This window comes from Bos mutus, chromosome 3 (assembly GCF_027580195.1).
Source record: "Bos mutus isolate GX-2022 chromosome 3, NWIPB_WYAK_1.1, whole genome shotgun sequence".
In the NCBI taxonomy this organism is placed as follows: Eukaryota; Metazoa; Chordata; class Mammalia; order Artiodactyla; family Bovidae; genus Bos; species Bos mutus.
Window position 1 is genome coordinate 20,676,369 of NC_091619.1, and position 27,991 is coordinate 20,704,359.

Here is a 27,991-nt window from a genome sequence, read left to right on the forward strand (position 1 = left end):
ATCCCAGGAGTCCTAGTATCAGAGGCGGATTTAGCACCCGTCTTTCTGCGGACCCGTCAATCCTTCCTCTGACTCCAACTCCCGCCGTGCCTTGCGCCGCGCTCCCTGCGGCGGAGAATGGTGCCGTGGCCAAAGTGTTCTCTGGGAGTTGTAGTTCTTATGTTAGTGAGGCGAGGAGGAGGCGGAGTGACTCGGCGGCCATTAGCTGTGTGTAGTTGCCCGGGACTAGGAGCTTAAGTGAAGAGGGAAGCCTTATTCGGTAGAAATCAACTATGGGCATGGGCTTCTGCCGGGGCTAGCCCTAGAGTACGGAGAAGGCGGGCTTTTTGGTTCCCCTCCCCGCCGAGTTGGGGGGGCACACTAGGCCTCCGGACATCCCCGGTCTCAAGTAGGCCTCGTCTGCCGGCAAGGGCGCCCCAAAGGCGGGCGGCGCCATGTCGCTGGTTGCTTACGCCAGCAGCGATGAAAGTGAGCCGGATGAGGCTGAGCCGGAGCCGGAGGAGGAGGAGGAGGCGGCGGCCCCTACACCTGGGCCCACTTTAGGGGGCTTGTTCGCTTCTCTTCCCGCACCCAAGGGTCCGGCCTTGCTGCCTCCGCCCCCCCAGATGCTGGCCCCAGCCTTTCCCCCGCCGCTGTTGCTGCCCCCACCCACCGGCGACCCCCGGCTCCAGCCTCCTCCCCCCTTGCCCTTCGGCCTGGGAGGTTTCCCCCCACCTCCAGGCGTGAGCCCGGCTGAAGCGGCGGGAGTTGGGGAGGGGCTCGGATTGGGGCTGCCCTCGCCCCGAGGCCCTGGCCTCAGTCTGCCCCCCCCTATCGGCGGTGCCGGGCCCCCCCTGGGGCTTCCGAAGCCAAAGAAGAGGACAGAGCCGGTGAAGATTGCGGCGCCAGAGTTGCATAAAGGGGATGTGAGTATCCGGAGAGGGCACCCACTGTCCATTGGGTTTGGGCATGGGCTCAGCTGTGGGAGGGACTTGTGGAGGCTCGGAGACTCTCTCCTGTAAATGCATCCGTTGATTCCGGACCACTGGATCCCTGGTACTGTGCGATTAGTCCAGCTGAAGTTTGTCGGCTTGGGGAGTTAGGGTACTTGTCCTTGCGTGTTTCTCCAAACTGGACCCGCCCGCGGAAAGGCCTTATACCATCCCCTGACACTGACAGGGCCAGGCCCAGGAATCCTTGATTGCATTCCCTCTGTTGCATCTTCATCGAAGGTTCCCCCCGCCCCCCGCCCCAAACCCCCGATGTACTCACAACAGCATAAAATATGGCATTAGAAGAGGTAACAGGAGACAATTCCTGAGCCCTTGGCCAACATTCAGAACTAATCTTTTGCTTTGCCTCTGAACTTAAAAGCATCAGGGTCTGAGCAGAAAGGATAGGGATCCTGGATTCTATTTTTGAGCGAAGTTAGGGAAGAAATTCAGTATTTATTGAGTACAGATTATTTGCCAGGCATTGACCCTTTCCTTGAATTGCCACAGAACTGTGAGAGATAACATTCTAATTTTTACAGATGAGAAACAGGTGTCCAATGTGTAAGATCTTACCTGGTGAAGGACAGAGTGAAGATGCAGAGTTTAGCTGAACTGCAGGCCTATGCTTCAGTTTCACCATTTACATATAGAAGAGGCAACCAAGCTTGTGTCGTTTTCTGAATGTTGGATCAGAAAAATTGAAGACCTTTTTTGGAGTGAGCACTTGGGAGATAGAAGAGACATCCTCAGATCAGATCAGATCAGATCAGTCACTCAGTCGTGTCCGACTCTTTTCGACCTCATGAATCACAGCCCGCCAGGCCTCCCTGTCCATTACCAACTCCCGGAGTTCACTCAGACTCACGTCCATCGAGTCAGTGATGCCATCCAGCCATCTCATCCTCTGCCTTCCCCTTCTCCTCCTGCCCCCAATCCCTCCCAGCATCAGAGTCTTTTCCAATGAGTCAACTCTTCACATGAGGTGGCCAAAGTACTGGAGTTTCAGCTTGAGCATCATTCCTTCCAAAGAAATCCTAGGGCTGATCTCCTCACAGTCCAAGGGACTCTCAAGAGTCTTCTCCAGCACCACAGTTCAAAAGCATCAATTCTTCGGCGCTCAGTCTTCTTCACAGTCCAACTCTCACATCCATACATGACCACAGGAAAAACCATAGCCTTGATTAGATGGACCTTTGTTGGCAAAGTAATGTCTCTGCTTTTGAATATGCTATCTAGGTCGGTCATAACTTTCCTTCCAAGGAGTAAGCGTCTTTTAATTTCATGGCTGCAGTCACCATCTGTAGTGATTTCGGAGCCCAGAAAAATAAAGTCTGACACTGTTTCGCCTGTTTCCCCATCTATTTCCCATGAAGTGGTGGGACCGGATGCCATGATCTTCATTTTCTGAATGTTGAGCTTTAAGCCAACTTTTTCACTCTCCACTTTCACTTTCATCAAGAGGCTTTTGAGTTCCTCTTCACTTTCTGCCATAAGGGTGGTGTCATCTGCATATCTGAGGTTATTGATATTTCTCCCAGTAATCTTGATTCCAGTTTGTGTTTCTTCCAGCCCAGCGTTTCTCATGATGTACTCTGCATAGAAGTTAAATAAGCAGGATGACAGTATACAGCCTTGATGTACTCCTTTTCCTATTTGGAACCAGTCTGTTGTTCCATGTCCAGTTCTAACTGTTGCTTCCTGACCTGCATACAAATTTCTCAAGAGGCAGATCAGGTGGTCTGGTATTCCCATCTCTTTCAGAATTTTCCACAGTTGATTGTGATCCACACAGTCAAAGGCTTTGGCATAGTCAATAAAGCAGAAATAGATGTTTTTTTGGAACTCTCTTGCTTTTTCTGTGATCCAGCGGATGTTGGCAATTTGATCTCTGGTTCCTCTGCCTTTTCTAAAACCAGCTTGAACATCCTAGGGGCAGGTAATACTTTAGAGTTATCTGGAGTTCTTCCCATTCTTTCACTTCTAAAAGGTCAGTTGGTCCATGCCTTGCTCACCTCTGGTAACCCTCAGAGGGAAGCTTATTTTCGCCCTTGCTTTTTTTCAGACTTCCAAATCGGCCTGGAGGCTATTTCTGTTCTCTTCCCCACAGATGTCTGAATGTTCTCTCCCTCACCTCTTTCAAATCTGGGTTTAAAAGACAAGTTCCCAGTGAGGACTTGCTAGCCGACCTATTTCAGTTGTAACTTGTCACCCACTCCGCCCCACCCCACTTCTTTTATTTTTCTCCATAGCACCACCATCTAAGATACTTTATCACCATCTAGTTCAGTTCAGTTGCTCAGTCGTGTCCAACTCTTTGCAACCCCATGGTCTGCAGCATGCCAGGCTTCCCTGTCCATCACCAAATCCCAGAGCTTACTCAAATTCATGTCCATAGAGTTGGTGATGCCATCCAATCATCTCATCGTCTGTCATCGCCTTCTCCCACCTTCAATCTTTCCCAGCATCAGAGTTTTTTCAGATGAGTCAGTTCTTTGCATCAGGTGGCCAAAGTATTGGAGCTTCCACTTCATCATCAGTCCTTCCAATGCATATTCAGGACTGATCTCATTTAGGATTGACTGGTTGGATCTCCTTGCAGTCCACAGGATTGTCAAGAGTCTTCTTCAATGCCGCAGTTCAAAAGCATCAATTCTTCGGCGCTCAGCTTTCTTTATAGTCCAACTCTCACATCCATACATGAGTACTGGGAAAACCATAGCTTTGACTAGACAAACTTTTGTTGCCAAAGTAATGTCTCTGCTTTTTAATATGCTGTCTAGGTTGGTCATATGGAGAAGGCAATGGCACCCCACTCCAGTACTCTTGCCTGGAAAATCCCATGGACGGAGAAGCCTGGTAGGCTGTGGTCCATGGGGTTGATAAGAGTCGGACACGACTGAGTGACTTCACTTTCACTTTTCACTTTCATGCATTGGAGAAGGAAATGGCAACCCACTCCAGTGTTCTTGCCTGGAGAATCCCAGGGACAGGGGAGGCTGGTGGGCTACCGTCTATGGGGTCGCACAGAGTCGGACCCGACTGAAGCAACTTAGCAGCAGCAGCAGCAGCAGCAGATTGGTCATAACTTTTCTTCCAAGGAGCAAGTGTCTTTTAATTTCATGGCTGCAGTTACCATCTGCAGGGATTTTGGAGCCCACGAAAATAAAGTCTCTCACTGTTTCCACTGTTTGCCCATCTATTTCCCATGAAGTGATGGGACCAGATGCCATGATCTTAGTTTTCTCACTGTTGAGCTTTAAGTCAACTTTCTCACTCTGCTCTCACTTTCATCAAGAGGCTTTTTAGTTCCTCTTCACTTTCTGCCATAATGGTGGTGTCATCTGCATATTTGAGGTTATTGATATTTCTCCTGGCAATCTTTTTTTTTTTTTTTCTTTCTTGGTTCTACTTGACCCAGTCTGCACAGTGGTACCGGAGACTAAGCTCAAGTAGGACCAAGAAAGGGCGCATGGATTCTCCCGGCAATCTTGATTCCAGCTTGTGCTTCCTCCAGCCCAGCGTTTCTCATGATGTACTCTGCATATAAGTTAAATAAGCAGGATGACAATACACAGCCTTGACGTACTCCTTTTCCTATTTGGAACCAGTCTGTTGTTCCATGTCCAGTTCTAACTGTTGCTTCCTGACCTGCATACAGGTTTCTCAAGAGGCAGGTCAGGTGGTCTGGTATTTCCGTCTCTTTCAGAATTTTCCACAGTTTGTTGTGATCCACACAGTCGAAGGCTTTGGCATAGTCAATAAAGCAGAAGTAGATGTTTTTCTGGAACTCTCTTGCTTTTTCGATGATCCAGGGGATGTTGGCAATTTGGTCTCTGGTTCCTCTGCCTTTTCTAAATCCAGCTTGCATGTCTGGAATTCACAGTTCACATACTATTGAAGCCTGGCTTGGAGGATTTTGAGCATTACCTTGCTGTGTATGAGATGACATACTGACCATCTCACATGCTGTTTATTTTATTAGCCTCTCTCTTTTGCTAGTATACAAGCTCCATGAAGACAGGGCTTATTGTTTATTTTTTTCACTGCTGAATTCCTAGTGGTTAAAGCAATGCCTGGCACATACTGAGTACTATCTAAATATTTTGGGTGAATGAATTCAAATGAATATGGATTCTTTATGGAAGGTATTTCCAGAATCTCTCTTACTACCTTGTTCCAAACTTTTTCCAAATCATTTCCCCCTTCTTTTTTACCCAAGTCTGTTATTTCTAAGTCTAGGGTTCCAAAAAGCCTTCTTTTGCTCCATTGGAACTTAAGTTTGCTCTTGATTTAACCTGGAACAAAGGAAAGTTCCTAAGACAGAGGAAAATAGGTTCATTTTGGGGGGCATTCTGTTTTCACAGTTTTCTTCCCAAATTTCCTTTCAGCCTAATTGCTATATATGGGGGAAGATGGCACTTTGAGCCAGCTTGCTTCCCTCCACAGTGACAGTTGAAAGACTCATTTTTAGGTCCTCAGAGGTAGCATCAGGAAAAGTTGCTGGTAGAGACTGTAGAATCTTCCATTTAGGCCGGCTGAAGTGGTGGAAAATTCTGAGGACTTTTAACTATCCCTCCTTTGTAAGTATAATTTGCTAAATTCCTGAGATAAATTGTGAGATGGATAATTAGAATAAAACCAAATCCTAGGCCTTAACTGGTTCAGTTTCCCATTTTTGTTCTGTACAAGTTAGTGTTTTGTTTTCTGAACATGTAATTCCTGGGAAAGGTAGCCTAAGAAAGTTCTAAGGTGAATAGGTAAGGGCGACCTTAGCCTTTGAAATATCTGTGGGTCTAAGGTCCTGTGGCTCTAAGCTCTGTGTCCTGTGCTTATTGGGCTTTCAGTAAACATCTGAGTGAATGAATTCAGTTCAGTTCAGTTCAGTTCAGTCGCTCAGTCATGTCTGACTCTTTGCGACCCCATGAATCGCAGCATGCCAGGCCTCCCTGCCCATCACCAACTCCCGGAGTTCACTCAGACTCACGTCCATCGAGTCAGTGATGCCATCCAGCCATCTCATCCTCTGCCTTCCCCTTCTCCTCCTGCCCCCAATCCCTCCCAGCATCAGAGTCTTTTCCAATGAGTCAGCTCTTCGCATGAGGTGGCCAAAGTACTGGAGTTTCAGCTTGAGCATCATTCCTTCCAAAGAAATCCCAGGGCTGATCTCCTTCAGAATGGACTGGTTGGATCTCCTCACAGTCCAAGGGACTCTCAAGAGTCTTCTCCAACACCACAGTTCAAAAGCATCAATTCTTCGGCGCTCAGCTTTCTTCACAGTCCAACTCTCACATCCATACATGACCACTGGAAAAACCCTAGCCTTGACTAGATGGACCTTTGTTGGCAAAGTAATGTCTCTGCTTTTCAAGTGAATGAATTAGGTTTCCTTAAATAATTTTCCTTTAGAATTTGGTGCTGAAGTAGGATCAATTAACTCTGAACTCTCGTTCATTCCTTCATTCACTGTTGAGCTGATTCTCTGTGCCAGGAGCTGAGTACAGTAGTGAGCATGATAGACCCTATTGTAAAAGGACCTGATGGTCTATGTCGGGGGAGACAGGCAAGGTCAAATCAGGAGGACCATGATAGAGCTGGTGCCACGGGACCTCTCCTTTGGGGCACTAATCAACTTTAGAGGTTGGGGAGGCTTTCAGGAGATGATGTCTACACTTTAGAGATATGACAAGTGAGCAGAAGGTAGCCAGAGAAAGGGGTGATGAAGAGGAGGACATCAGGCAGAGGGAACGGAATGTACAAAAGCCCAGAGATGAGAGAATGCAAACACTTTGCGGGGAGCTTTAGCAAGGCACCATGGCTGCAGTGCGTGGTGGGCAGGGGTAGTGATGAGAGCAGAGGCTAGAGAGAAAGAGATTGAGGCCAGATGATAATGGGCCTTGGATACGATGCCAAGGCCCTTGTACATAATTCTAGGGTAGTGAAAAGCCCTTAAGTCTGAGCAAGAACCCTCTGATCACAGGGTGCCAAAAGATCTGGAGGGAGCAAGACTGGTAGAGACAGTGTGAGACGAGGGAGTGGTGGGGATGGAGAGGATTGGAGGTTCCAGGTCTTTTTTGGAGGGAGAAGTGGTAAGACCAGGGAATTGATTGGATGTCGTGGGTGAAGGCAGAGAAGGCAATGGCACCCCACTCCAGTACTCTTGCCTGGAAAATCCCATGGATGGAGGAGCCTGGTAGGCTGTGGTCCATGGGGTCGCTAAGAGTCAGACACGACTGAGCGACTTCACTTTCACTTTTCACTTTCATGCATTGGAATAGGAAATGACAACCCACTCCAGTGTTCTTGCCTGGAGAATCCCAGGGACGGGGGAGCCTGGTGGGCTGCCGTCTATGGGGTCGCACAGAGTCGGACACAACTGAAGCGACTTAGCAGTAGCAGCGTGGGTGAAGGAGAGGGGTCAAGGCTGACCTTTTGGCTCAGGCAGCTGGGAGGGTAGTGGTGCTATTTATTTGGGGAATACAAAGGTAGAGCAGGTTGGGGATTAGTTAGATTTAATTGGTTACAAGTATCAGAAACTGCTCCAAGCTAGCATAAGTAGAAATACATCATAAATATACTGAGGTACCCTGGAAAGGGCCTGGAATCAGGAGTTGGAGATCTGTCAGGGACCCACACAGCTTCTGTTTGCACCTTTAATTCATTCTTCTTTGTCTGCAGACCAGTTTCCTCCACTTCTTAACTTTTGTTGCGGACGAAAGATGGCCACCTATACCTCCTTGGTTTTTCATTCCTTCCTTTTAGTGATTGGCCCAGACTGAACTATAGTTTTAGTTCTGGTCTGGTTTTCTGGGAGAGAGACTATGATTGGTTTGATTTGAGTCGGCTCATCGATCAGCCACAGTCAGGGAACACAGGAAATTCTCTCTCCATGTACGTTTCAATATCAAATTCAGTCAGCTTTTGACTTAATGTGAGTCAAAAATTAGGAGTGATCCATAAAATGGGGAATCATCATTCCTTTTCCCTTCTTACTGTTCTTTTTCTGAACAGTTGTTAAGAAAATCAGCCCGCTGATTTTGTGGGCTTAGGAGATGCAGACTTCTAAAATTAGGATACCAAAAAAGCAAAATTAGAGGAATACGTTTGCTCTAAGGGTTTTCTGTCATGTAATGTGCCTTCCAACACAAATAGAAATTTCCGAGTTACTTGGATTAGTGTTAGGCGTCCTTTCAAATTGCTTACCCAGGTAGTGAAGGATTTGAAGCTGTGAAATTGAAATTTCACTGATTTTGGTCACTTCTGTTAAGAGTTGACTGCGGTGAATTTAACTAGGATTTAGCCCTAGATAGAAAGGGAAAGACGAATGCACCAACATCTGTGGGTCACCTGTGCAGTGTCTGACACTGTGCTGGGCACATCAGTGACTCTCTAAGTTAAGCCTTACCCCTGGTTTACAGGTGAGGATATAGGAATTTAGAGAACAGAGCTAAAATCACATAGTTTGAGAGGAGCAGAAGTCGTATTTGCTCCTAGGTATGTTGTGTTTCTTTCTATCATCAGTTCAGTTCAGTCACTCAGTCGTGTCCGACTCTTTGCGACCCCATGAATTGCAGCACGCCAGGCCTCCCTGTCCATCACCAACTCCCGGAGTTCACTCAGACTCATGTCCATCGAGTCGGTGATGCCATCCAGCCATCTCATCCTCTGTCGTCCTCTTCTCCTCCTGCCCCCAATCCCTCCTCCCAGCATCAGGGTCTTTTCCAATGGGTCAACTCTTTGCATGAGGTGGCCAAAGTATTGGAGTTTCAACCTCAGCATCAGTCCTTCCAATGAACACCCAGGACTGATCTCCTTTAGGATGGACTGGTTGGATCTCCTTGCAGTCCAAGGGACTCTCAAGAGTCTTCTCCAACACCACAGTTCAAAAGCATTAATTCTTCGGCACTCAGCCTTCTTCACAGTCCAACTCTCACATCCATACGTGACCACTGGAAAAACCCTAGCCTTGACTAGATGGACCTTTGTTGGCAAAGTAATGTCTTTGCTTTTTAATGTGCTGTCTAGGTTGGTCACAACTTTCCTTCCAAGGAGTAAGCGTCTTTTAATTTCATGGCTGCAATCACCATCTGCAGTGATTTTGGAGCCCCCAAAAATAAAATCAGCCACTGTTTCCACTGTTTCCCCATCTATTTCCCATGAAGGGATGGGACCAGATGCCATGATCTTAGTTTTCTGAATGTTGAGCTTTAAGCCAACTTTTTCACTCTCCTCTTTCACTTTCAACAAGAGGTTTTTAGTTCCTCTTCACTTTCTGCCATAAGGGTGGTGTCATCTGCGTATCTGAGGTTATTGATATTTCTCCGGGCAATCTTGATTCCAGCTTGTGCTTCTTCCAGCCCAGCGTTTCTCATGATGTACTCTGCATATAAGTTAAATAAGCAGGGTGACAATATACAGCCTTGATGTACTCCTTTTCCTATTTGGAACCAGTCTGTTGTTCCATGTCCAGTTCTAACTGTTGCTTCCTGACCTGCATATAGGTTTCTCAAGAGGCAAATCAGGTGGTCTGGTATTCCCATCTCTTTCGGAATTTTCCACAGTTCATTTGTGATCTACATGGTCAAAGGCTTTGGCATAGTCAGTAAAACAGAAATAGATGTTTTTCTGGAACTCTTCTTGCTTTTTCCATGATCCAGCGGATGTTGGCAATTTGGTCTCTGGTTTCTCTGCCTCTTCTAAAACCAGCTTGAACATCTGGAAGTTTATGGTTCACGTACTGCTGAAGCCTGGCTTGGAGAATTTTGAGCATTACTTTACTAGCGTGTGAGATGAGTGCAATTGTGTGGTAGTTTGAGCATTCTTTGGCATTGCCTTTCTTTGGGATTGGAATGAAAACTGACCTTTTCCAGTCCTGTGGCCACTGCTGAGTTTTCCACATTTTCTATCATAGTTCCTACCAAAAGATAGAAGAGTCTTGAGCAACCAGAACTAGGAAAATGGTACTATGAGGAGTGCAAAAGTGGAAGCGAAAATGATGCCCTAACTGAACGGGCAGGTGTAAGAACATATTTGAGACCAAAGGGGAAAACCGTTGATCAATGTAGCTAATTGGGATAATAGCAGAGAGGAGTGTGTAAGTGATTAGAGTTTGGAGCCTGGGGGTTGGTGGTGGGGCGGTGGTCTGTGCTTGGGCTCAGATTTCCTTCTTGGCCTCTGGCCCTGGCAACTAGTGATTGCTTTTTGGAAAGGGAGTCTGTCAGAACCAGAGCCTGGGAGATAAGAGGGAGCTGCCATGGGGAGTGAGCAGATCCCGCTGGGCCTGGCCTAATGGGAAATGTCTGTTTCCGTTCTTGCTCAGCAGTCTCGGGCGGTGTGTGTCTTGTCACTCTTGGCAGCTGGAACAGAGAGGACAGTGGTGGCCACTGAGGCGCAGGCTCTTAGGAGGCCAAAAAGAAATGCAGCACTTCCTTCTTAAGAGACACGGCCAGTTTGTGTCTCGAAAACCTGGGAATGCCTTTTCTAGCCCAGCCTACTTCTTCCAGCCCTGGGGGCTCCTGTATCTCTAGCATCATCATCCTCTCTGGGTCAGATGACACAGACCCACTTAGATCGCCTTTCGCTGGTCTTCAGCACTCTAGGAGTTGACCTTTTAATATAGTCCTGTGGAGGACAGTTTGGTGGGTTCTCAAAAAGTTAATTAGAATGATCCAGCAGTTTCACTCCTAGGTGAAAATAATTGAAAACAGGACTCAAACAAATACTTGTATGCTACTTTCACTTTTCATTTTCATGCATTGGAGAAGGAAATGGCAACCCACTCCAGTGTTCTTGCCTGGACAATCCCAGGGATGGGGGAGCCTGGTGGGCTGCCGGCTATGGGGTCGCACAGAGTCGGATACGACTAGAGCGACTTAGCAGCAGCAGCAGTGTTCATAGCAGCCCTGTTCACAGTAGCCAAAAGGTGGCAATAACCCACATTTTCAGCAACAGATGAGTGGATACACAAAGAGTGGTATGTACATACAGTGGAATATTACTCAACCTTAAAAAGGAATGCAGTCTGATACATGTTACAATATGGATGGACTTTGCAGACATGCTCAGTAAGATAAGCTCGACACAAAAGGACACATTATATGATTCCATTTGTATGAGGTACCTAGAGTAGGCAAATGAAGAGATTGAAAGTAGTATAGAGGTTACTGGGGAATGGGGAATTATTGTTAATAGGTACAGAGTTACTGTTTGGGATGAGGAGAAGTTCTGGAGACAGATAGTGGTGATGGTTATACAATATTATGAATGTGCTTAATGCTACTGAATTGTATGTTTATAAATGGTTAAAATGATACATTTTATGTTATATATGCTTTACCATGATAAAGGGGAAAAAAACCCAAGTGTGGTCATGTACCTTTCACCATCAAGGAAGTTCTCGTTGTGTCTAAATTAAATACTGTGCTTAGGCTGATCCTGTTGCCTCCAGTTGGTTCCTGATAGAAGCTGAATTAATTTTCCTTTTAAATTCTCTAAGAGAGCCCCTGACCCCATGACTGGTAGATATATGGCACATCTTGGATTACTCATCTCCTCCTTTATAGTACTCTGAACTGAAATTTATTTTTGTGTGTGAGGTATTTGGATAATTCCTTGCTGAGCTTTCTTTGGTTTCCTGTTTTCATCCAAGCCCACACATGCCCGTAAGTCCTTTGAGTGGCCTCTCAGCCTCTTTCCCATAATGAACCAGTGAGTTCCATGTTTCCAGCCTCTTTGGTTGGCTAAAGTTAACTCAGAGGGCGAGTGGTTCTCATTCTGCTTCCCTGCTCTCCCAAGGGCCCTGGACTTCCTCTGTGGCCCAGGTGTGGTACTGAATGTCTCAGAGCCCTGTTAGTCAGCTTTAAGAGGTAAAGATTTATTTCTGCCCCTCTCTCAAAGATGAATAGTCTTAAGAAGGGCTTAGGGGTTCAGCACATTTTTTGAGGGTCTTAGTGTTCTGTTTTAGGGAGTCCTATTTGTGCCCATCATGAGATGATTTATAATGGGGCTCAGTAGATTAGTACAGGATGTTCAAAGAGAGAAGGATGATTGTGAGTAACCGTAGCAGTCCTCTAAATCCGGAATTAATAAGGTGTTCTTAAAATCTTTGTACAGTTTTTCGTGTGTGTGCTTTTAAGCTTTAAACTTAGGTTGACAGTATAATGGAAACAGTCTGTGACATTTAAGGAAAAATTGAATTTTCTTCCCCCAGCTGATCTGGCCTTCAATTCTATTAGCCATAGGACAGTTTGCCTACAATTTCAGAGTAGCCACTTTTTGTTTGTCACAGATCTGAAAAATAAAAATATGCTTGTATGGTTTTATGAATGTAATCGTCTTAAACTTGATAACATTTTCTTTTCAGATTGTTTCCATTGGACATATTGCCTAAGATGTTAAAGTTTAAACATGCCTTGGGGACTTCATGACAGCCTTGTGTACCCCACAGTAAGGTGGTTCTGTGTGGTCTGCTGAAAAGGAGAAAGTCTTCATAGTCAAAAAACAAGGGAAGGAGGAGTGAGGGGAAAAAAAAGAAAAGGGAAATGGTCAGTAAACCCTGAGGCAGTGGAGTTTGGAACAGAGAGAAAAGGTCAAAAATGCTTGGGTGTTTGGGGCTTAAGGCTTTTCTTGGATTGTGTTTGACCTCGTGGCAGACCAGAGAGAATAATAATTCTTGAATTCTGTTAAAAAATTTTAGTTAGTATACATTTTTTGCATTTTCACGGATCAGTTCAGTTCAGTCGCTTAGTCGTGTCTGACTCTGCAACTCCATGGACTGCAGCACGCCAGGTTTCCCTATCTATCACCAACTCCTGGAGCTTGCTCAAACTCATGTCCATCAAGTCAGTGATGCCATCCAACCATCTCATCCTCTGTCATCCCCTTCTCCTGCCTTCAATCTTTCCCAGCATCAGGGTCTTTTCTAAGGAGTCATTTCTTTGCATCAGGTGGCCAAAGTATTGGAGCTTTAGCTTCAGCATCAGTTCTTCCAATGAATATTCTGGACTGATTTCCTTTAGGATGAACTGGTTGGATCTCCTTGCAGTCAAAGGAACTCTTTCAAGAGTCTTTTCCAACACCATAGTTCAAAAGCATCAATTCTTCGGCACTCAGCTTTCTTTATGGTCCAGCTCTCACATCCATACATGACTACTAGAAAAACCATAGCTTTGACTAGGCAGACCTTTATCAGCAAAGTAATGTCTCTGCTTTCTAAAATGCTGTCTAGGTTGGTCATAGCTTTTCTTCCAAGGAGCAAGCGTCTTTTCAATTTCATGGCTGCAGTCACCATCTGCAGGGATTTTGGAGCCCAAGAAAATAAAGTCTCTCACTGTTTCCATTGTTTCCCCATCTGTTTGCCTTGAAGTGATGGGACTGGATGCCACGATCTTAGGTTTTTGAATTGAGTTTTAAGCCAACTTTTTCAGTCTCCACTTTAGTTCCGCTTCGCTTTCTGCCATAAGGGTGGTGTCATGTGCATATCTGAGGTTATTGATATTTCTTCCTGCAGTCTTGATTCTAGCTTGAGCTTCACCCAGCCCAGGATTTTGCATGATGTACTCTGCATATAAGTTAAACAAGCAGGGTGACAATATACAATCTTGTACTCATTTTCCAACCTCATTTTCCGTTGTTCCATGTCCAGTTCTAATTTGCTTCTTGACCTACATACAGATTTCTCAAGAGGCAGGTAAGGTGGTCTGGTATTCCCATCTCTTTAAGAAGTTTCCACAGTTTGTTGTGACCCACACAGTCAAAGGCTTTGGTGTAGTCAGTAAAGCAGAAGTAGATGTTTTTCTGGAACTCTCTTGCTTTTTTGATGATCCAGTGGATGTTGGCAGTTTGATCTCTGGTTCCTCTACCTTTTCTAAATCCAGCTTGAACATCTGGAAGTTCTCGATTCACGTACTGTTGAAGCCTCACTTGGTTTGAGTATTACTTTGCTAGCGTGTGAGATGAGTGCAGTTGTGCAGTAGTTTGAACATTCTTTGGCATTGCCTTTCTTTGAGATTGGAATGAAAACTGACCTTTTCCAGTCCTGTGGCCACTGCTGAGTTTTCCAAATTTGCTGGCATATTGAGTACACTTTAACAGCATCATCTTTTAGGATTTGAAATAGCTCAACTGGAATTCCATCACCTCCACTAGCTTTGTTCCTAGTGATCCTTCCTAAGGCCCACTTGACTGCGCATTCCAGGATGCGCAGTCTGGTTCTAGGTGAGTGATCACACCATGATAGTTATCTGAGTCATGAAGATCTTTTTTATATAGTTCTTCTGTGTATTCTTGCCACCTCTTCTTAATATCTTCTGTTTCCGTTAGGTCCATACCATTTCTGTCCTTTATTGTGCCCATTTTTGCATGAAATGTTCCCTTGGTATCTGTAATTTTCTTGAAGAGATCTCTAGTCATTCCCGTTCTATTGCTTTCCTCTATTTCTTTGCATTGATCACCAAGAAAGCTTTATCTCTCTCCTTGCTATTCTTTGGAACTCTGCATTCAAATGGGTATATCTTTCCTTTTCTCTTTTGTCTTTTGCTTGTTTCCTTTTCTCAGCTATTTGTAAGGCCTCTTCAGACAACCATTTTGCCTTTTTGTATTTCTTTTTCTTGGGAATGGTCTTGATCACTGCCTCCTATACAATGTCATGAACCTCCATCCATAGTTCTTCTGGCACTCTGTCTATCAGATCTAATCCCTTGAGTCTATTTGTCACTTCCTCTGTATAATCATAAGGGATTTGATTTAGGTCATACCTGAATGGTCCAGTGGTTTTCCTTACTTTTTTCAATTTAAGTCTGAATTTGGCAATAAGGAGTTCATGATCTGAGCCACAGTCAGCTCCCCGTCTTGTTTTTGCTGTCTGTATAGAGCTTCTCCATCTTTGGCTGCAAAGAATATAATCAATCTGATTTCGGTGTTGACCATCTGGTGACGTCCATGTGTAGAGTCTTCTCTTGTGTTGTCGGAAGAGGGTGTTTGCTATGACCAGAATGTTCTCTTGGCAAAACTTTGTTAGCCTTTGGCCTGCTTCATTTTGTACTCCAAGGCCAAATTTGCCTGTTACTCCAGCTGTCTCTTGACTTCCTACTTTTGCATTCCAGTGCCCCATAATGAAAAGGACTTCTTTTTTGGGTGTTAGTTCTAGTAAGGCAAGTATATATGCACATGAAAAATGCAGGATTTACAGAGCAAGCACAGATGAATCATTGTTAGCCTGATGCCACCCCAGACAATAAATAACACAGGGACACAGTGAGGAGAGCAAGGTGAGCTGCTTTAGGAAGACTTCAGAGTTTCAGGTCAGGAGGAGCAGAGTGCAGACTGACAGGAGAGTGAGAGGTGGCAGTCATCCAGGAACCTGCAGGAGGAGTGACAAGGTGGGGGACTTCCGTGGAAGAAGTACACATGGAGGCTTGGCTGGTTCTTTGAGGAGATTTTGGAGTCACAGTTGATGCCCTTATCCTTAACTGCTTTTATTACAATTATTTGGGTACTTGTCTTTCTTCTTACTGGACTCAAGTTTTTTGAGGGCTGGTACTTTTTCCATGTCTTGGTATATAAGAAACTCTTTGAAGCACAGTGGAGAAAGTAGTCCAGGCTGTGCCTCTGGAAATCAGTGGGCCAGGACTCCGCCTGCTGCAAGTCCTGTCCTGCTGCCTGAGTGGATGAATAGCATCGTAGTATATGTATAGCCCAGCCACAGGACACCAGTTGGAGCCGTGTCTATAGTGCCTGGCACAGTGTCTTGCATACAGTAGGTTCTGAGTAATGATGACCAAAAGGTCCTTGTAGCAGATGAATCCTGTGGGGAACTTGTGACATATGAGGTTCTGTTGAAAAAAATAGGCAGAGAATTTTACTTGTTTAAAATCTTGGGGATGGAAAGGATCTTAGATTTCTGCCTAATCACCTTTATTTACAGGTGCCCCAAACCAGGGTCTTAACAACAAATGCAAAACTTTTAAAGTTCTCAGTTTGGATATTAATTTTTTAAAATAAAATGTTACAGCTCGTTTTTCATATGCCTTGCATCTTTCTGATAGTTGAAGATGGCTGAGGAGCTGATGTTGAACTAAAAGTTTGGCCATTTTTCAGTGTGAGAGCTTGTTTTAGAAACAATCCTGATGAATCAAGAGGGATAACACAGAGGGACCTCCCTTCTTGCCCCAAATTCTCACAGTCATCATTTACTTGCCTTCTTCCTGGACGTGAACGACTCTGTCTGGCATACTTAAACAATAGATCATACTTGGAGAGGAATGGATTTCTCCAATGGCTTTGACCTTTAATGTCTCATAGAAGAGTAGTTAACACACCACTTAATCCCATAGGAGTGCCCCGGCCCTGTGGTTATGTAGTCTATATAAGTGGTTTTAGAAGTGAAGCTGAGATTGGGTGAGATTGTGGGCCAAATGCCATTTATCTTCTAGTGGACAGATTTATAGGAAGAAGAATGGGTATAGCTTTTTCTTTCCACCAAAGACTGAATGAGAGGAAGTAGTCTTAATTTAAAGGACAAAATTGATGCAAAAGGCTCTGGAGCAGGTCTGGGGGTTTGAGAATGAGTGACCAGGGGAGGTCAATGCCTGCCTCATTCTCTGAAGCTGTTTGGCTGGTCCTGGGAGATACATCCCTCACACAGAGGAAGGGCCCAGACAAGATGATAGCCACTGTTGTCCAGGCCTTTATTTCTGCTTCATTTAAGGTGAGTGCTTTCCCTATTGTCCTTAAACAGCGAGGCCTTACTTTGTTTCTTTTTCTCTTAGTCAGATTCTGAGGAAGATGAACCCACAAAGAAGAAAACTGTCCTTCAGGTAAGCTTTGTGACAGAAGCCATTTCTTCCCATATTGCTTCCTGGAAGATGGGAAGTTTCCAAATCAAGCTTGAGCAAATGCAGATATTGATACCGAGGACTGCCTATTTGAGTGTAGTTTTGTTTTCCAGGTAACATCAGACCTTGTGCTTTTCTCCCCTCCCCTCACTGTTCACTGACTTTAGTGTGCTGGCGTCGCCTCTCCTAGAGGACAGGCGTGGTAGGGAGATGAATTGGAACTCAGTTTGATTTATTACATTTCAGGTAAAAGGATTATTTAGGAACAGTAGAATAAATGGATTGGTCAAAATGGTGTTATGGGACATCTGAACTTTAAAATTATCCATCTTCTCCCAGTCTTATTTTTAACCTGGAAAAGAAACTTAAATAGTACCAAGTGCTATACCAGTGTTTAACTGATTTTATCCTCTTAATAGTACCTAAATCAGAGTGTTACTGTCATTCCTGTATTGTATATGAGGAGAATGAGACCTTGAGGAACTTGCCCAGGGTCAGACAACTCATGGGGACAGAGCTGAGGTCAGGCTGAGGCGGTCTGACTGTTGAGTCCATGCTCTTGCCTGCAGCCTTCAGCCGCTGCTTTGTCATAAAGACCAGAAGTCCTTAACCAGACAGTGCTGGGAGATGCTCACACTGCCATTTCCTGTTTCCCCTGTCCCAGGGCCTCTATTCTGCCTCCCAGGAATTTCTTCCTATTCAGCTCCACACTCAGTGATTTACACGCCCTCTGACCTCATGTCAATTGTATGTCTCAGGAAGAGCAAAAGCGGCTCTTGCTTTGTAAGGTCGTTGTCTCCTAATTCAGTACATGATCCTGAGGTTGCCCCTTCCCTGAGTCTGTTAAGGCGTCATATCCCATGTTGGGAGGTCCTGGAAGGACAAATTCACATGGAAGTTAGATAACTGATGAGAGTGATGCCGTGTCCATGTCTGTAGTGGGATACGGAGGAAGAATCATGAAAGACACTCACTTGCTGAGACTGAATGAAGCCAGTTGTCGCCTGTTGTCAGAATGGCTTCCTGGAGGAAGTGAACTGGCAACTAAAGAGGTGGAGGACTCTGGCTCAGAACGCACTCTAGGAGTAAAGAGCAGCCTTCCAGACGGTAGGAAGAGATGCATGCATAGAGAACCTCTGAGCTGATGAGGCAGAGTGTGGACCAAGCACTGCAGAGGGATGTAGCCATGATCCCAGATGTGGCTAAGAAGTCACACGCTTCGAAGGGAGCCTGAAGGATGTATGTGCTCCATCTTCCATCTCAGTCTGGTTTTTATGAGCCTGAGCCTTTGGCGTCTGCCAAGATAGAATGACCTAAGTCTGTGAACACAGACAGCAGGGAGAAGAGCCCATTTTCTGGGTGAACAGTTCTGCCTGGACTGCTTGATTCAGAAGCCCTAGTTTACTCACTCTGGGCATTTCTTGGCCGAGAGTGCTGAAGTACATGGTTACTCCAGGACAGTGACACAGTGTCCATAAGTGACACCAACTCCATCTCCTTTTTCAAACCAGTGCCTCCCTCAGCCCTACAGGTAGGCCAGCTGGCCTTGTTTTACATAAAGCAGAATCCGAAAGATTCTTAGGAGTAACAGCAACTCTGGATGGACTGAGCCAGTTAGCTTACAAATTGATAAGTTAAATGCTTGACTCTGGCATAAACAAGCTGGATATACCACATCTCTAGGGCTTTCCTTGGGCAGGGAGGGAACTTTGGGCGGGATGTATGAATGTCTTTTTAGGACAGAGCCTTGCTATTGACTTTGAGTGGCAATCCAAAGGAAGCAGGGAGTTGCCATGCTTAAGAGGAACCTTCAAGATATTGAGAGATGTTCATTGATAAGCTGGAGAGAGCCCTGGGCTTTTGGAGAAGAAAGACAATGTATTTACTAAACGTATCATATTAGCAAAAAAAAAAAAAAAAATCAGGAAAGGTTTTGTGATAGAGGAGCTGGGAGAAGTGGACAGTAGAAGGGCCTGAGGTAGGAGGAGTCCAGTCCACTTTGGATGACCTTAGTGGGCAAAGGTCAGGCAGAACAGGGCTGGTAAGATTTTAGGCTGGAGCATGTAACTGTAATGCTTGTTCTTAATGTCAGTAGCATGTATCATAACACCTCACTTGCCACCTTTCTTCCCTCCTTACCCAAACTTGGGTCACCAGGGATCCAGTGAGGGGGCTGGCTTGTCCGCCTTGCTTCCCCAACCTAAAAACCTGACTGTGAAAGAGACTAACAGGTTGCTCCTGCCCCATGCCTTCTCCCGGAAACCCTCGGATGGCTCCTCTGACACTAAGCCCTCCAGGCAAGCTTCTAAGACCAAGTCCTCTTCTCTTGCCCCCGTTGTGGGCACCACAACCACCACTCCGTCGCCCTCAGCTATCAAGGCTGCCGCCAAGAGTGCTGCCCTGCAGGTGACAAAGCAGATCACGCAGGAGGAGGACGACAGTGATGAGGAAGTAGCCCCTGAGAACTTTTTCTCCCTCCCTGAGAAGGCCGAGCCGCCTGGAGTTGAGCCATACCCTTACCCCGTTCCCACTGTCCCCGAAGAGCTGCCTCCAGGCACAGAACCAGAGCCGGCCTTCCAGGACGATGCAGCCAATGCCCCCTTGGAATTCAAGATGGCAGCAGGCTCAAGTGGGGCCCCTTGGATGCCTAAGCCTGGGGATGACTACAGCTACAATCAGTTTTCCACATATGGCGATGCCAATGCCGCTGGTGCTTACTATCAGGTGGGTAGGCGGCATGGAGGGCAGGCCAGGGAATATTGGAGTTTGGCAGTCCGGGAGAGTTTTGAGCCTGTGATCGGCCTCTCTGGCATCACTTTGGCTGAATTAATGAGTCTTCTGGTGTCTTGGTTTTCCTTATCGGGTCTCAAAACATTATGCCTTTATGCTGAACCATACTGATCTAAAATTGCCGAAGTCTCGAAGCCTGACAGGTTGAACCACACAATTAATCCCTTTATTCTGAACACAAAATGTCATTGTAGGAGCTGATGAGAGGTATAGGGAGAAAGTGGAAGAAGAGCAGTCTCTAATCCTAGAGATCCCGGGTAACTTCTGCACATGTGGGTGAGGAGGATGTGAGAGCTTTGGCATAGACGACTCGATAGCAGTGAGTCCAAGGAGAGTTCTGGAGGTGGGGAGTGCTGAGAACATAGCAAGTGGGGAGGGAGAGGAGGGAGTCTGGAGAGTTGAATGCAAAGGGAATAGGAGAATGGTGAGAGGCCTTGACTGAGACATGAGAAGTCAAAGGACTAACGTCAGTCTCTGGAGAGAAGACACTGGGGGACCATAGTTTAGGCAGAGACAGGAAGTGGGGTTTAGATTTTGAATCTCAAGCTGTGTGAGTTGGAGCAAATTACTTATCTGCCCCTCTGAATCTCAGATTTCTCAGCTCTAAGATGGGGAGAATGATAGAACTTCAGGGTTGCTACAAGGGTTATATTGGTAACATAGCAAATGCTCAGTAAATGGTTATGAGAAATTTTATTCAAATGTTATGTGGAAGAGCTGTTTAAATTGTTCTCCAGGGCTTCAGAGGGTGAGAATATAATGAGGCCAGGTTGTGAGTAGTTTAAGACAGACTTCCAGTGGTCAGAGCTTGCTTAGATGGAGAGGGCTCGAAGGAGTCCGGGGACTCACAGCCATGGTGGTTGTTGATCAGAGGCAGCTGTGGCTGGGCAGCCTTAGGAAGTTTTCCTGCTAGTGTGTGATGGTTTCAAGACTTCAGTGATTCTCTGAGTGGTCATTGTTACTCTTATCTACAATCTAGGCCTGCGTAGGGACCCATGGTAGGTGGACTTTGAGGGCTCTCTGTTCTGATCAAAGACTTTGAAAACTATTTGCCATTAAGCCTTGCTGTGTCCTGTAGACTGACCAGGGACAGTGTGTCTCCCCTCAGTGTTGTTGGAAGGAGGAAGATGAATGTTTTGACCTCATTAGCAAAGAAAGAGAAAAATGTAAGAAACCACTAGTTTATATCCAGCCAATGAATAACAGTTGGGATTTTGTATGCAGTTACAGATACCATGAAGGCAGTCAGTGCAAATTAAAGCACTCTAATTACTCTAGGGGGCCCTTCAATTTAAATGTATGTTTTTTGTCAATACTTTAAATGAAAATTAATGCTTTAATTATTCTGTTTTTTAATGTATTATTTTGATTTAATATTAAACCTTATTTTTCATATATAAAATGAATGTTCTTAGAGGAGCATTTCTTGGAGTTTTGGGCAAAAGTGGAAGAATTAGGAAAAAGTGCAGGCAGGGAGGAAATAGTTTCTCAGCCCTGCAGTTGCCTGAGTTGGCCACAGTAGGGGCCTTGCCCTTGCCTTCACCCCTGTTCCTCTACGGTCCACAGCAACATCTGGCCAGCTCACCTCTAAAGGGGCGTCATCAATTCCTGAACTGAAAATCTGGTAATGCAAACCTGGTTTGTTCCCAGTTTTGTCAATTCCATACCACCCTTATGGTGGTTTATTTTTATCAGAGATCTGCAACCTCCCTGCCTTCTAGGGGAGGGAGTCCCCCATGCCCAGGGCTGCTAGATCCAACGAGGAGCAGGAAGCATGCCTCATGCCTTCTCCTCTCTGCTCACACTGGAGCGTCCTGGGGTCTTCTGAGCAGGAGGAGCCCGGCTGAGGCACGGTAGAGGTCAGCAGAAGGAGTCATGCTGGGGAAGCAGCTAAGGGAGCAGGCTGTGAATTGAAGCAGGAGAGAATGTCTTTATTTCTTGTATCTCTTCCCTAGAAAAAAAATCCATCTGTCTGGATGGTGTAGATCAGAAAAAACTCTGGTTCTTGAGTTGTAGGGTAGGTCCTTAGGATCTGTGCTTTGGCTGGTCCGCTTGAGGGGTCTGTGGTGTGGGTATCACCACTGCCTCTTGGATGAGGTTTTCTCAGTTCTCTGCACTGTGCCCTCAGCTGGTGTGTTTTCTCTCCTCCTTGACTACAGGATTATTACAGTGGTGGCTACTATCCCGCACAGGACCCGGCTCTGGTCCCCCCCCAGGAAATTGCCCCAGATGCGTCCTTCATTGATGACGAAGCAGTAAGTTAATAAAGCCAAAGTGACCATCTTTGACCCCTAGACACCAGGTTTCAAGTCTGAAGCTAAAGGAAATTCTTTTTTTAAAAAAAAGCAAAAAAGCTGTATTCATTTGGGATTCGGTTTGAACATATAATTGAGAAACTTCAGGTAATAATGGCATATGTAAGGGAGGTTAACTTTTTTCTTTATAAAAGAAGGCTAGAGGTAGGCAGGCCAAGGCTGGTATGGCAGCTTCAAAAAGTTGTCAAGATCCAGCCCCCTTCGATAAAATAAGAATGTAGCTAAGGCCACTGCCATCATTATTGCACACCAGGCAGCAGAGTGGAAACAGAAAGTCACCTCCCCCTTTAGGAGACTTCCTGAAAGTTCCTGAGAATACTTTTCCTTCTATCTTACTGACTAGAACCTGTCATATGGCCATATTTAGTTGCAAGAGAACGCAGTAGTCTTTTCATTGGGTGGTACTATGCCCAGCCAAAATGTTGGGTTCAATCATACTGACAGAGACGGGGAGAGTGAATTTTGGGGAGGGAACAGCAGCCACAGTAAATAACCTTGTGTTTCACATCACTGTATTATTCCCTATTGCTGAGCCTCTCCCCAACTCGGCACAAGGGAAGATAAAAACCTCGTGTTCTGCGACCGTCCAGGCATGTTCAGGAGATAAAGTATTCCATCTGTAGGGAGGCTGCAGCCTACCAGGAGTGGGTTGGAGAAATAGGGGATGCAAGGTCTTATAAAAATAACATTCTCCTCACCTTTTCACAGAAACTTTGCAAACTTCTGCCTGTGGTTCGTCCTGTGTTCGTCCACTTTCCTGTGTATGTCCTCCTTGACAAGTTCAGTAGTTAGGCCCTTTTTGTTCTAAGCCTAGGAGGCAGCAGGGAACTTATCCAGTGGCAAAAGTCAGCTCCTTATGGGTAGAGAGAGGCCTTGCTGATGGCTCAGACCACAACCTAGGCTTCACTGCAGATTTCCAAGTGTTCTTGAATTTAATTCCTCTTCCCCTACACTCCTCAGCACATCTTCTGGTGACTTAACAGTGTGATACTTTTTCTTTCTTTCGGAGGAAGGGGAAAGAGTAGCAGTCTCCTGGAAATTTTGCCAGGCTCTTTTTTGAGGCTTCCTCTCTCTCCATCTCGAATTACCTTCTCCTCTAATGTCTAATCTGGTGTGTGGTCTGCTGATTTGGTGATACTGAACCAATAAGAAAGAACAGACATGTTAAAAGAACTGATTTTTAGAAGAGAGATCCTAGGATTGTTTTTGTACCTTTAATTCTTAATTTGAAAATAGTGTGCAGTTCTTTTAGGCATATACAATTTATACACAATTTGAGTAAAATTCATACCAGTGAATCTCTGCACTCACGTTTGGGAATACATTTTGGCCTTCTTTTTCCTGAGGCCAGGAGAGCTTGTGAGAAGTAGCCTTTCACCTGTCAGCTTGGGAGGTGGCATGGTGAAAGGACATACTGCACAGAGAGAATTAAGGGTGCAGTGGAATTGGGGAGCCCCAAAATCATTCCCTGAACTCTGGGTCCTTGGTGACATCTGCTGATCCCCTACCCAGACCCTCGACTCCTGAATTTCTCCCCCCTTTTCCAGTTTAAGCGGCTGCAGGGCAAAAGGAACCGAGGGAGGGAGGAGATCAACTTTGTGGAGATCAAAGGTGACGACCAGCTCAGTGGGGCCCAGCAGTGGATGACCAAGTCATTGACAGAAGAGAAAACCATGAAGTCATTCAGCAAAGTAAGTGGGAAAGAAAGGTCTGCTGGGTGGCCCCCTTGGGAGTCCCCAAAGCAGAATCTGACCCCTCACCTCATTGTTACTGTCCCTACACCTTTAGCAAACACGTGTTCCCCTTGGTACTGGAGTGTACACCAAGCCTCCCAGACACAGCTTCTACTTCCCAGAATTTTGCAGCACTTCGCTCTCTATCTAGATGGTAGTCTGGTTGCTGAGACTGGACGGCTGGAGCCATTTCCTGTCCTGCAGTTGGGAAGGTCTCAGTATGTGTGGCTCCTTCCTGCTGTCCTACCCCCTCTCCAGCCTGTTAAGTTGGGATCTGGTGCAGCACGTCATTGAGGTGTGGGCACAACAGAGCCTCCGAAGTCCTGGGGTCCTGGGTTCTGAGTGTGCATCCCTTTCTCTCCCCTTTCTTTCTCTTATTTATTGAACCCAGCTGTGGTCTTTGCAGATGCTTTATTTCTCACAGTTCCCACACCACACTCCTACCTTCTCTGTGCTAGTTTTCTTCAGTCAGTATGATGAACATCTCTTCACCTACTAGCTGAGTACAGCAAATGTGGACATTGATGAGCCTGCCACAGCGGGGAAGATGTGGGGGAGCCTGGATTCTAGCCCAGCACCAGCAAGGCCAAGGTCGGGCATTTTATGCCCTTCTCCCCCCATTTTCTTTGCTTTGTTTTTTGGCCACAGATGGCCATCTGAGCCCCAGCCATTTGTTTTAACTGAGTGCTGGCGGTCGTACAGGACAGAGCAAAGGATTGTGGTTAGATCAGCATAGATCCATCACTGTTTACCGGAAAAGCCACTTAGGAGAGCATGCTCCACTAACTGGGTGGAGAGGCATCCTCACATAGTAACAGCTGCTGTTGGTGCTCACTGTGGACCAGGAATGGAGCTGGACGATTTATGTTTGTCATCTTTAACCGTCATATTAAATGACATTAAACAGCATCAGGGAATTGGAGTCTGCTGTTTTCCCAGGTTTAAGTCTTTTATTATTTTCCCCACTATCTCATTGTGTTGAGCTAGATTTTAAAAAAAGAAGAGAAGGATGCAGTTCCTGTCCTTGACAGGTTTAGAGTGTAGTTGAGAAAAAGAGTTTTAAGGACACTTGAGTATAAATGATTATGGTGCAAATTGATTACATAAGTGCCGAGGAGGCTCCAGAGAGGAGTTTTGGGAGTTGGGTGGGGCTGATTGGGAAGCTTCTAGTCTGAGACTAGCACTGGCAGAGGACAGGAAAACCGCAGAGTGAAAGCCCAGACCAATACAGACTTTGACAGTAAATCATTTGCATCACAGTTGGGGTAGGGGTTCAGCGCAGTTACGGGTGAAGGCTGAGAATTGGAGAGGTGTGGTGATTGTGAAAACCTAATTCCAGGGAAGCTGCTTGTTGGTACTTACTAGAATGAGGGAGTAGGGTTTCAGCCCAAGGTGATGGATGGGAGAGAGCTTAGTAAGCAGCAGGCAGGAGATAGGCTAGACATCTGGCCTGACTGGGGAGAAGTGGACAGAGATGAAGGGGCCCTTAAGGGCAGAGGAGGTGGCGGGAGGTAAGAAGGGAGGGAGGTCTCCTGGACCTTTAAACTGCTTTAGATGGACTGCAGGCAGTAAAGCTGGTGTCAGCTGTCCACTGTGGGCAGAGCCCCATTCTTGGTGCTGAGGGTGGTGGGTTACCAAAGATACAGAAGACAGCCCTGACCGCAAAGTATTTCCAGTCTAATGAGGATATTGGCAGACTCTTGTAGGCAAGTATTCTGAGCTTGAGATTTTTGCATAATAACTTTAGTAAAAATAACTATCTTGTAAGTATACAGACTTAAAAACTGCTCCAAGCTGACTTCTTCCCCCTGGGATTTGGGCTGTGTAGTTTTTTTCTTAATACCCGTCCTTGTTGCATTGGGGCAAGTGAGAAACTTCCACTTTTCTTTCAATGTGTTAATGATTGTTCTCTTCCCTTACAGAAGAAAGGTGAGCAGCCAACAGGCCAGCAGCGGCGGAAACACCAGATTACGTACCTGATTCATCAGGTGAGAGGCCTGAGGGCCCTGGCCTGCTAGGCAGGATCCCTGTAAACCTGGGGATTTGAAGGCTGAGATCTTGGCTAGAAGCCTGTCAGACAACCTGCTTCCAGCGGGCACCCTCCGCAGTTCTCCACATGGTCACTAGGTGGGGATGTGTCCTTCAGAATTATCCTACTCTGCCTCAGGCTCACTTCATGTAAGACTCAAGTACAGGTGCTTGGAATAAACTGTAAATGAACATTCAGGTATTTAAAACATAAGAGAGGGGGTGAAATGTTTCTTATAAGGTTCTTTTAAATACAAGTTCATCTGATAATTTAAAAAACGAAAGAAAAATTGGTTCAGCGACTTTTAGCAGAACATACACCTCATGAGGAGGTAAGGTTGGTTTTGTGTTCTTCATTTCTGTGGCAGGAAACATCAGTGCAAGTAATTCAGATTTACAGATAATCTAAAAATATCTTTTGGAATTGGAATATTTCTTGGTATTTATTTGATAGGACCTGGCAGCTTTCAAATATTTATTGTGTCATTAAATATTTTTTTGAGATCTAGTGTACTAAATGCTGTCAAAAGTACAGAAGGAGTGAGACTCTTTCCTGGTCATTTTCAGATAGTGTATATGCTGGTTGGCGATTTCAGTGCCAGAACTTGCATTCATTGTTCTTACCATATTTTCACCTTCTTTTTCATTGACTCCTTTGTACCCTTACCCTATCTTGTTATTTGTAGGGAAAGAATTTAAGGGTAGTGTCTTTAAATTTTTTGTTTTTATTTTTAAATTATTTTTTGCTTGCTGTTCCCCTGTAGGGTCTTTTTTTAAATCTGAACTCTCAGCACCCTCCTCCACCCAGGGGAGTAGGTGGGGGTGGGGTTGAGGAGCCCCTCTTCTAGGGTGGTGTTTGTACATTCCCAGAATGCAGTCTAGAGCTAGGAGCTGCCACAGTCAGGAGGGGAAAGCATCAATTCTTGTACCTTCCAGTCAGTTTTTCAGCTTCAATTTGTGCTCTAAAGTGGTGTGAATTTCTCGGGTGCCATATATACTGTATTCAACACAACAGCGACACAGCGGCTCCAGACTAAGTTACTGTTGGTAGGTGTCCTATTTGGACCTGTCCAGGTCTTCAACGCTGTCTTCCCCCACGTGGCTTGTTAGGTATCCAAGGCAGCGGATTGTGTTCCTTTCAGACGCCAAATTCAAGTTCTCATTTGTCCATTTCCCATTTGAGCATTTCCGTTTTAAATCTAGCTGAGGAAGGACCAGCATTCTTTTTTTAATATTTATTTATGTATTTGACTACAACAGGCCTTCGTTGCGCATGCAGGGTTTAGTTGTGGCATGCAGCTTCTTGGTTGCAGCATGTGGTGTCTAGTTCCTTGACCAGGGATTGAACTCTGGCCTCCTGCATTGAGAGCATGGAGTCTTAGCCACTGGGCCACCAGGGAAGTCCCAGGACCAGCATTCTTGAAATTCTGCTTGAACCCTATTCCTTTGCTTTCTGAGGGTCCTCCCCTTCTGCTTGAATAAGAAAATTAAATCCTTCAAGGGATTTACTTTTTCCTCATAATTGTTTTGATGGCAGAAAGACTTTAAACTGGGAAGCACACAGAGGCAAGAGAAGCTCGTTTCTTAGAGCCTTGGTGTGACTCTCCCCTTCCCCCTCTCCCTTGCACAGGCTAAGGAGCGGGAGCTGGAGCTGAAGAACACCTGGTCGGAGAACAAGCTCAGCCGCCGGCAGACCCAAGCCAAATACGGATTCTAGGGCTCTGGACCTGACTGCCTCTGGATCTCCTGCAGCCCAGCTGGCTCGGCCCCCAGCTTCATCTCTGGGACCCCAGCTGATCCGAGCCCAGGATCTCTTTCCTTGAGGACCCAGCCCTCGCCTCTGCGAGAATGAACATATTTGATAGATTTTTCTTAACAAAAGTTAGAAAATTCAGCTCCTTTCTGTCTTGGAGCTAGCAAAGACTCAAGTGATGCCTCAGAAGAGGCTCTGAGTTCTTGGATGGGAGTTTTGCTCCCTGTTGGGTGTGATGATATCCCCCCCTCCCTCCATTTTTTTTTTTTTTTAAAACCAGGGATGTCTGTTGAAATAAAATATTCAGTCCAACAGACACTGTGTGCCCTGAACCTTTTCCTACTTTTAAGTGAGGTCTCTCTCTCTCTCTCTCTTTTTTTTTTTTTTTGTTTGGACGCTTCTTTTTTGTTGTCCTGTCCTTATATCTTAGTTTTTACCTTGGGTAAAGCAGCCTCCAAACTGTTGTGAGCTATCTTGTGATTACTTTGTATTTTTTCTGAGTTCTGACCATCTTAACTGGGGTCCTGGCCACTGAAGACTCTAGGAAGTGTATGTACAGTTTTGTTTG

General features: G+C 45.7%; 1 protein-coding gene across 1 annotated transcript; it reads left to right on the top strand.

Annotated features, from left to right (window-relative positions):
- Positions 1-162: 162 nt before the first annotated feature.
- On the top strand, positions 163-27,739 carry PRCC (proline rich mitotic checkpoint control factor). Its single transcript, XM_005898748.3, has 7 exons — positions 163-905; positions 16,739-16,786; positions 18,962-19,528; positions 21,754-21,849; positions 23,457-23,600; positions 25,565-25,630; positions 27,301-27,739. Exons 1-7 carry the CDS (start codon positions 435-437, stop codon positions 27,385-27,387), a joined length of 1,479 nt encoding a protein of 492 aa, XP_005898810.2. The 5' UTR covers positions 163-434; the 3' UTR covers positions 27,388-27,739.
- The last annotated feature ends 252 nt before the right edge of the window (positions 27,740-27,991 follow it).

Excerpts from the sequence above, each read along its gene's own strand:
- PRCC (XM_005898748.3), top strand. The coding sequence starts at position 435 with ATGTCGCTGGTTGCTTACGCCAGCAGCGATGAAAGTGAGCCGGATGAG. Across the intron at positions 906-16,738 it reads CAGAGTTGCATAAAGGGGAT|TCAGATTCTGAGGAAGATGA; the intron begins GTGAGTATCCGG and ends TTTTTCTCTTAG. Across the intron at positions 23,601-25,564 it reads CCATGAAGTCATTCAGCAAA|AAGAAAGGTGAGCAGCCAAC; the intron begins GTAAGTGGGAAA and ends CTTCCCTTACAG.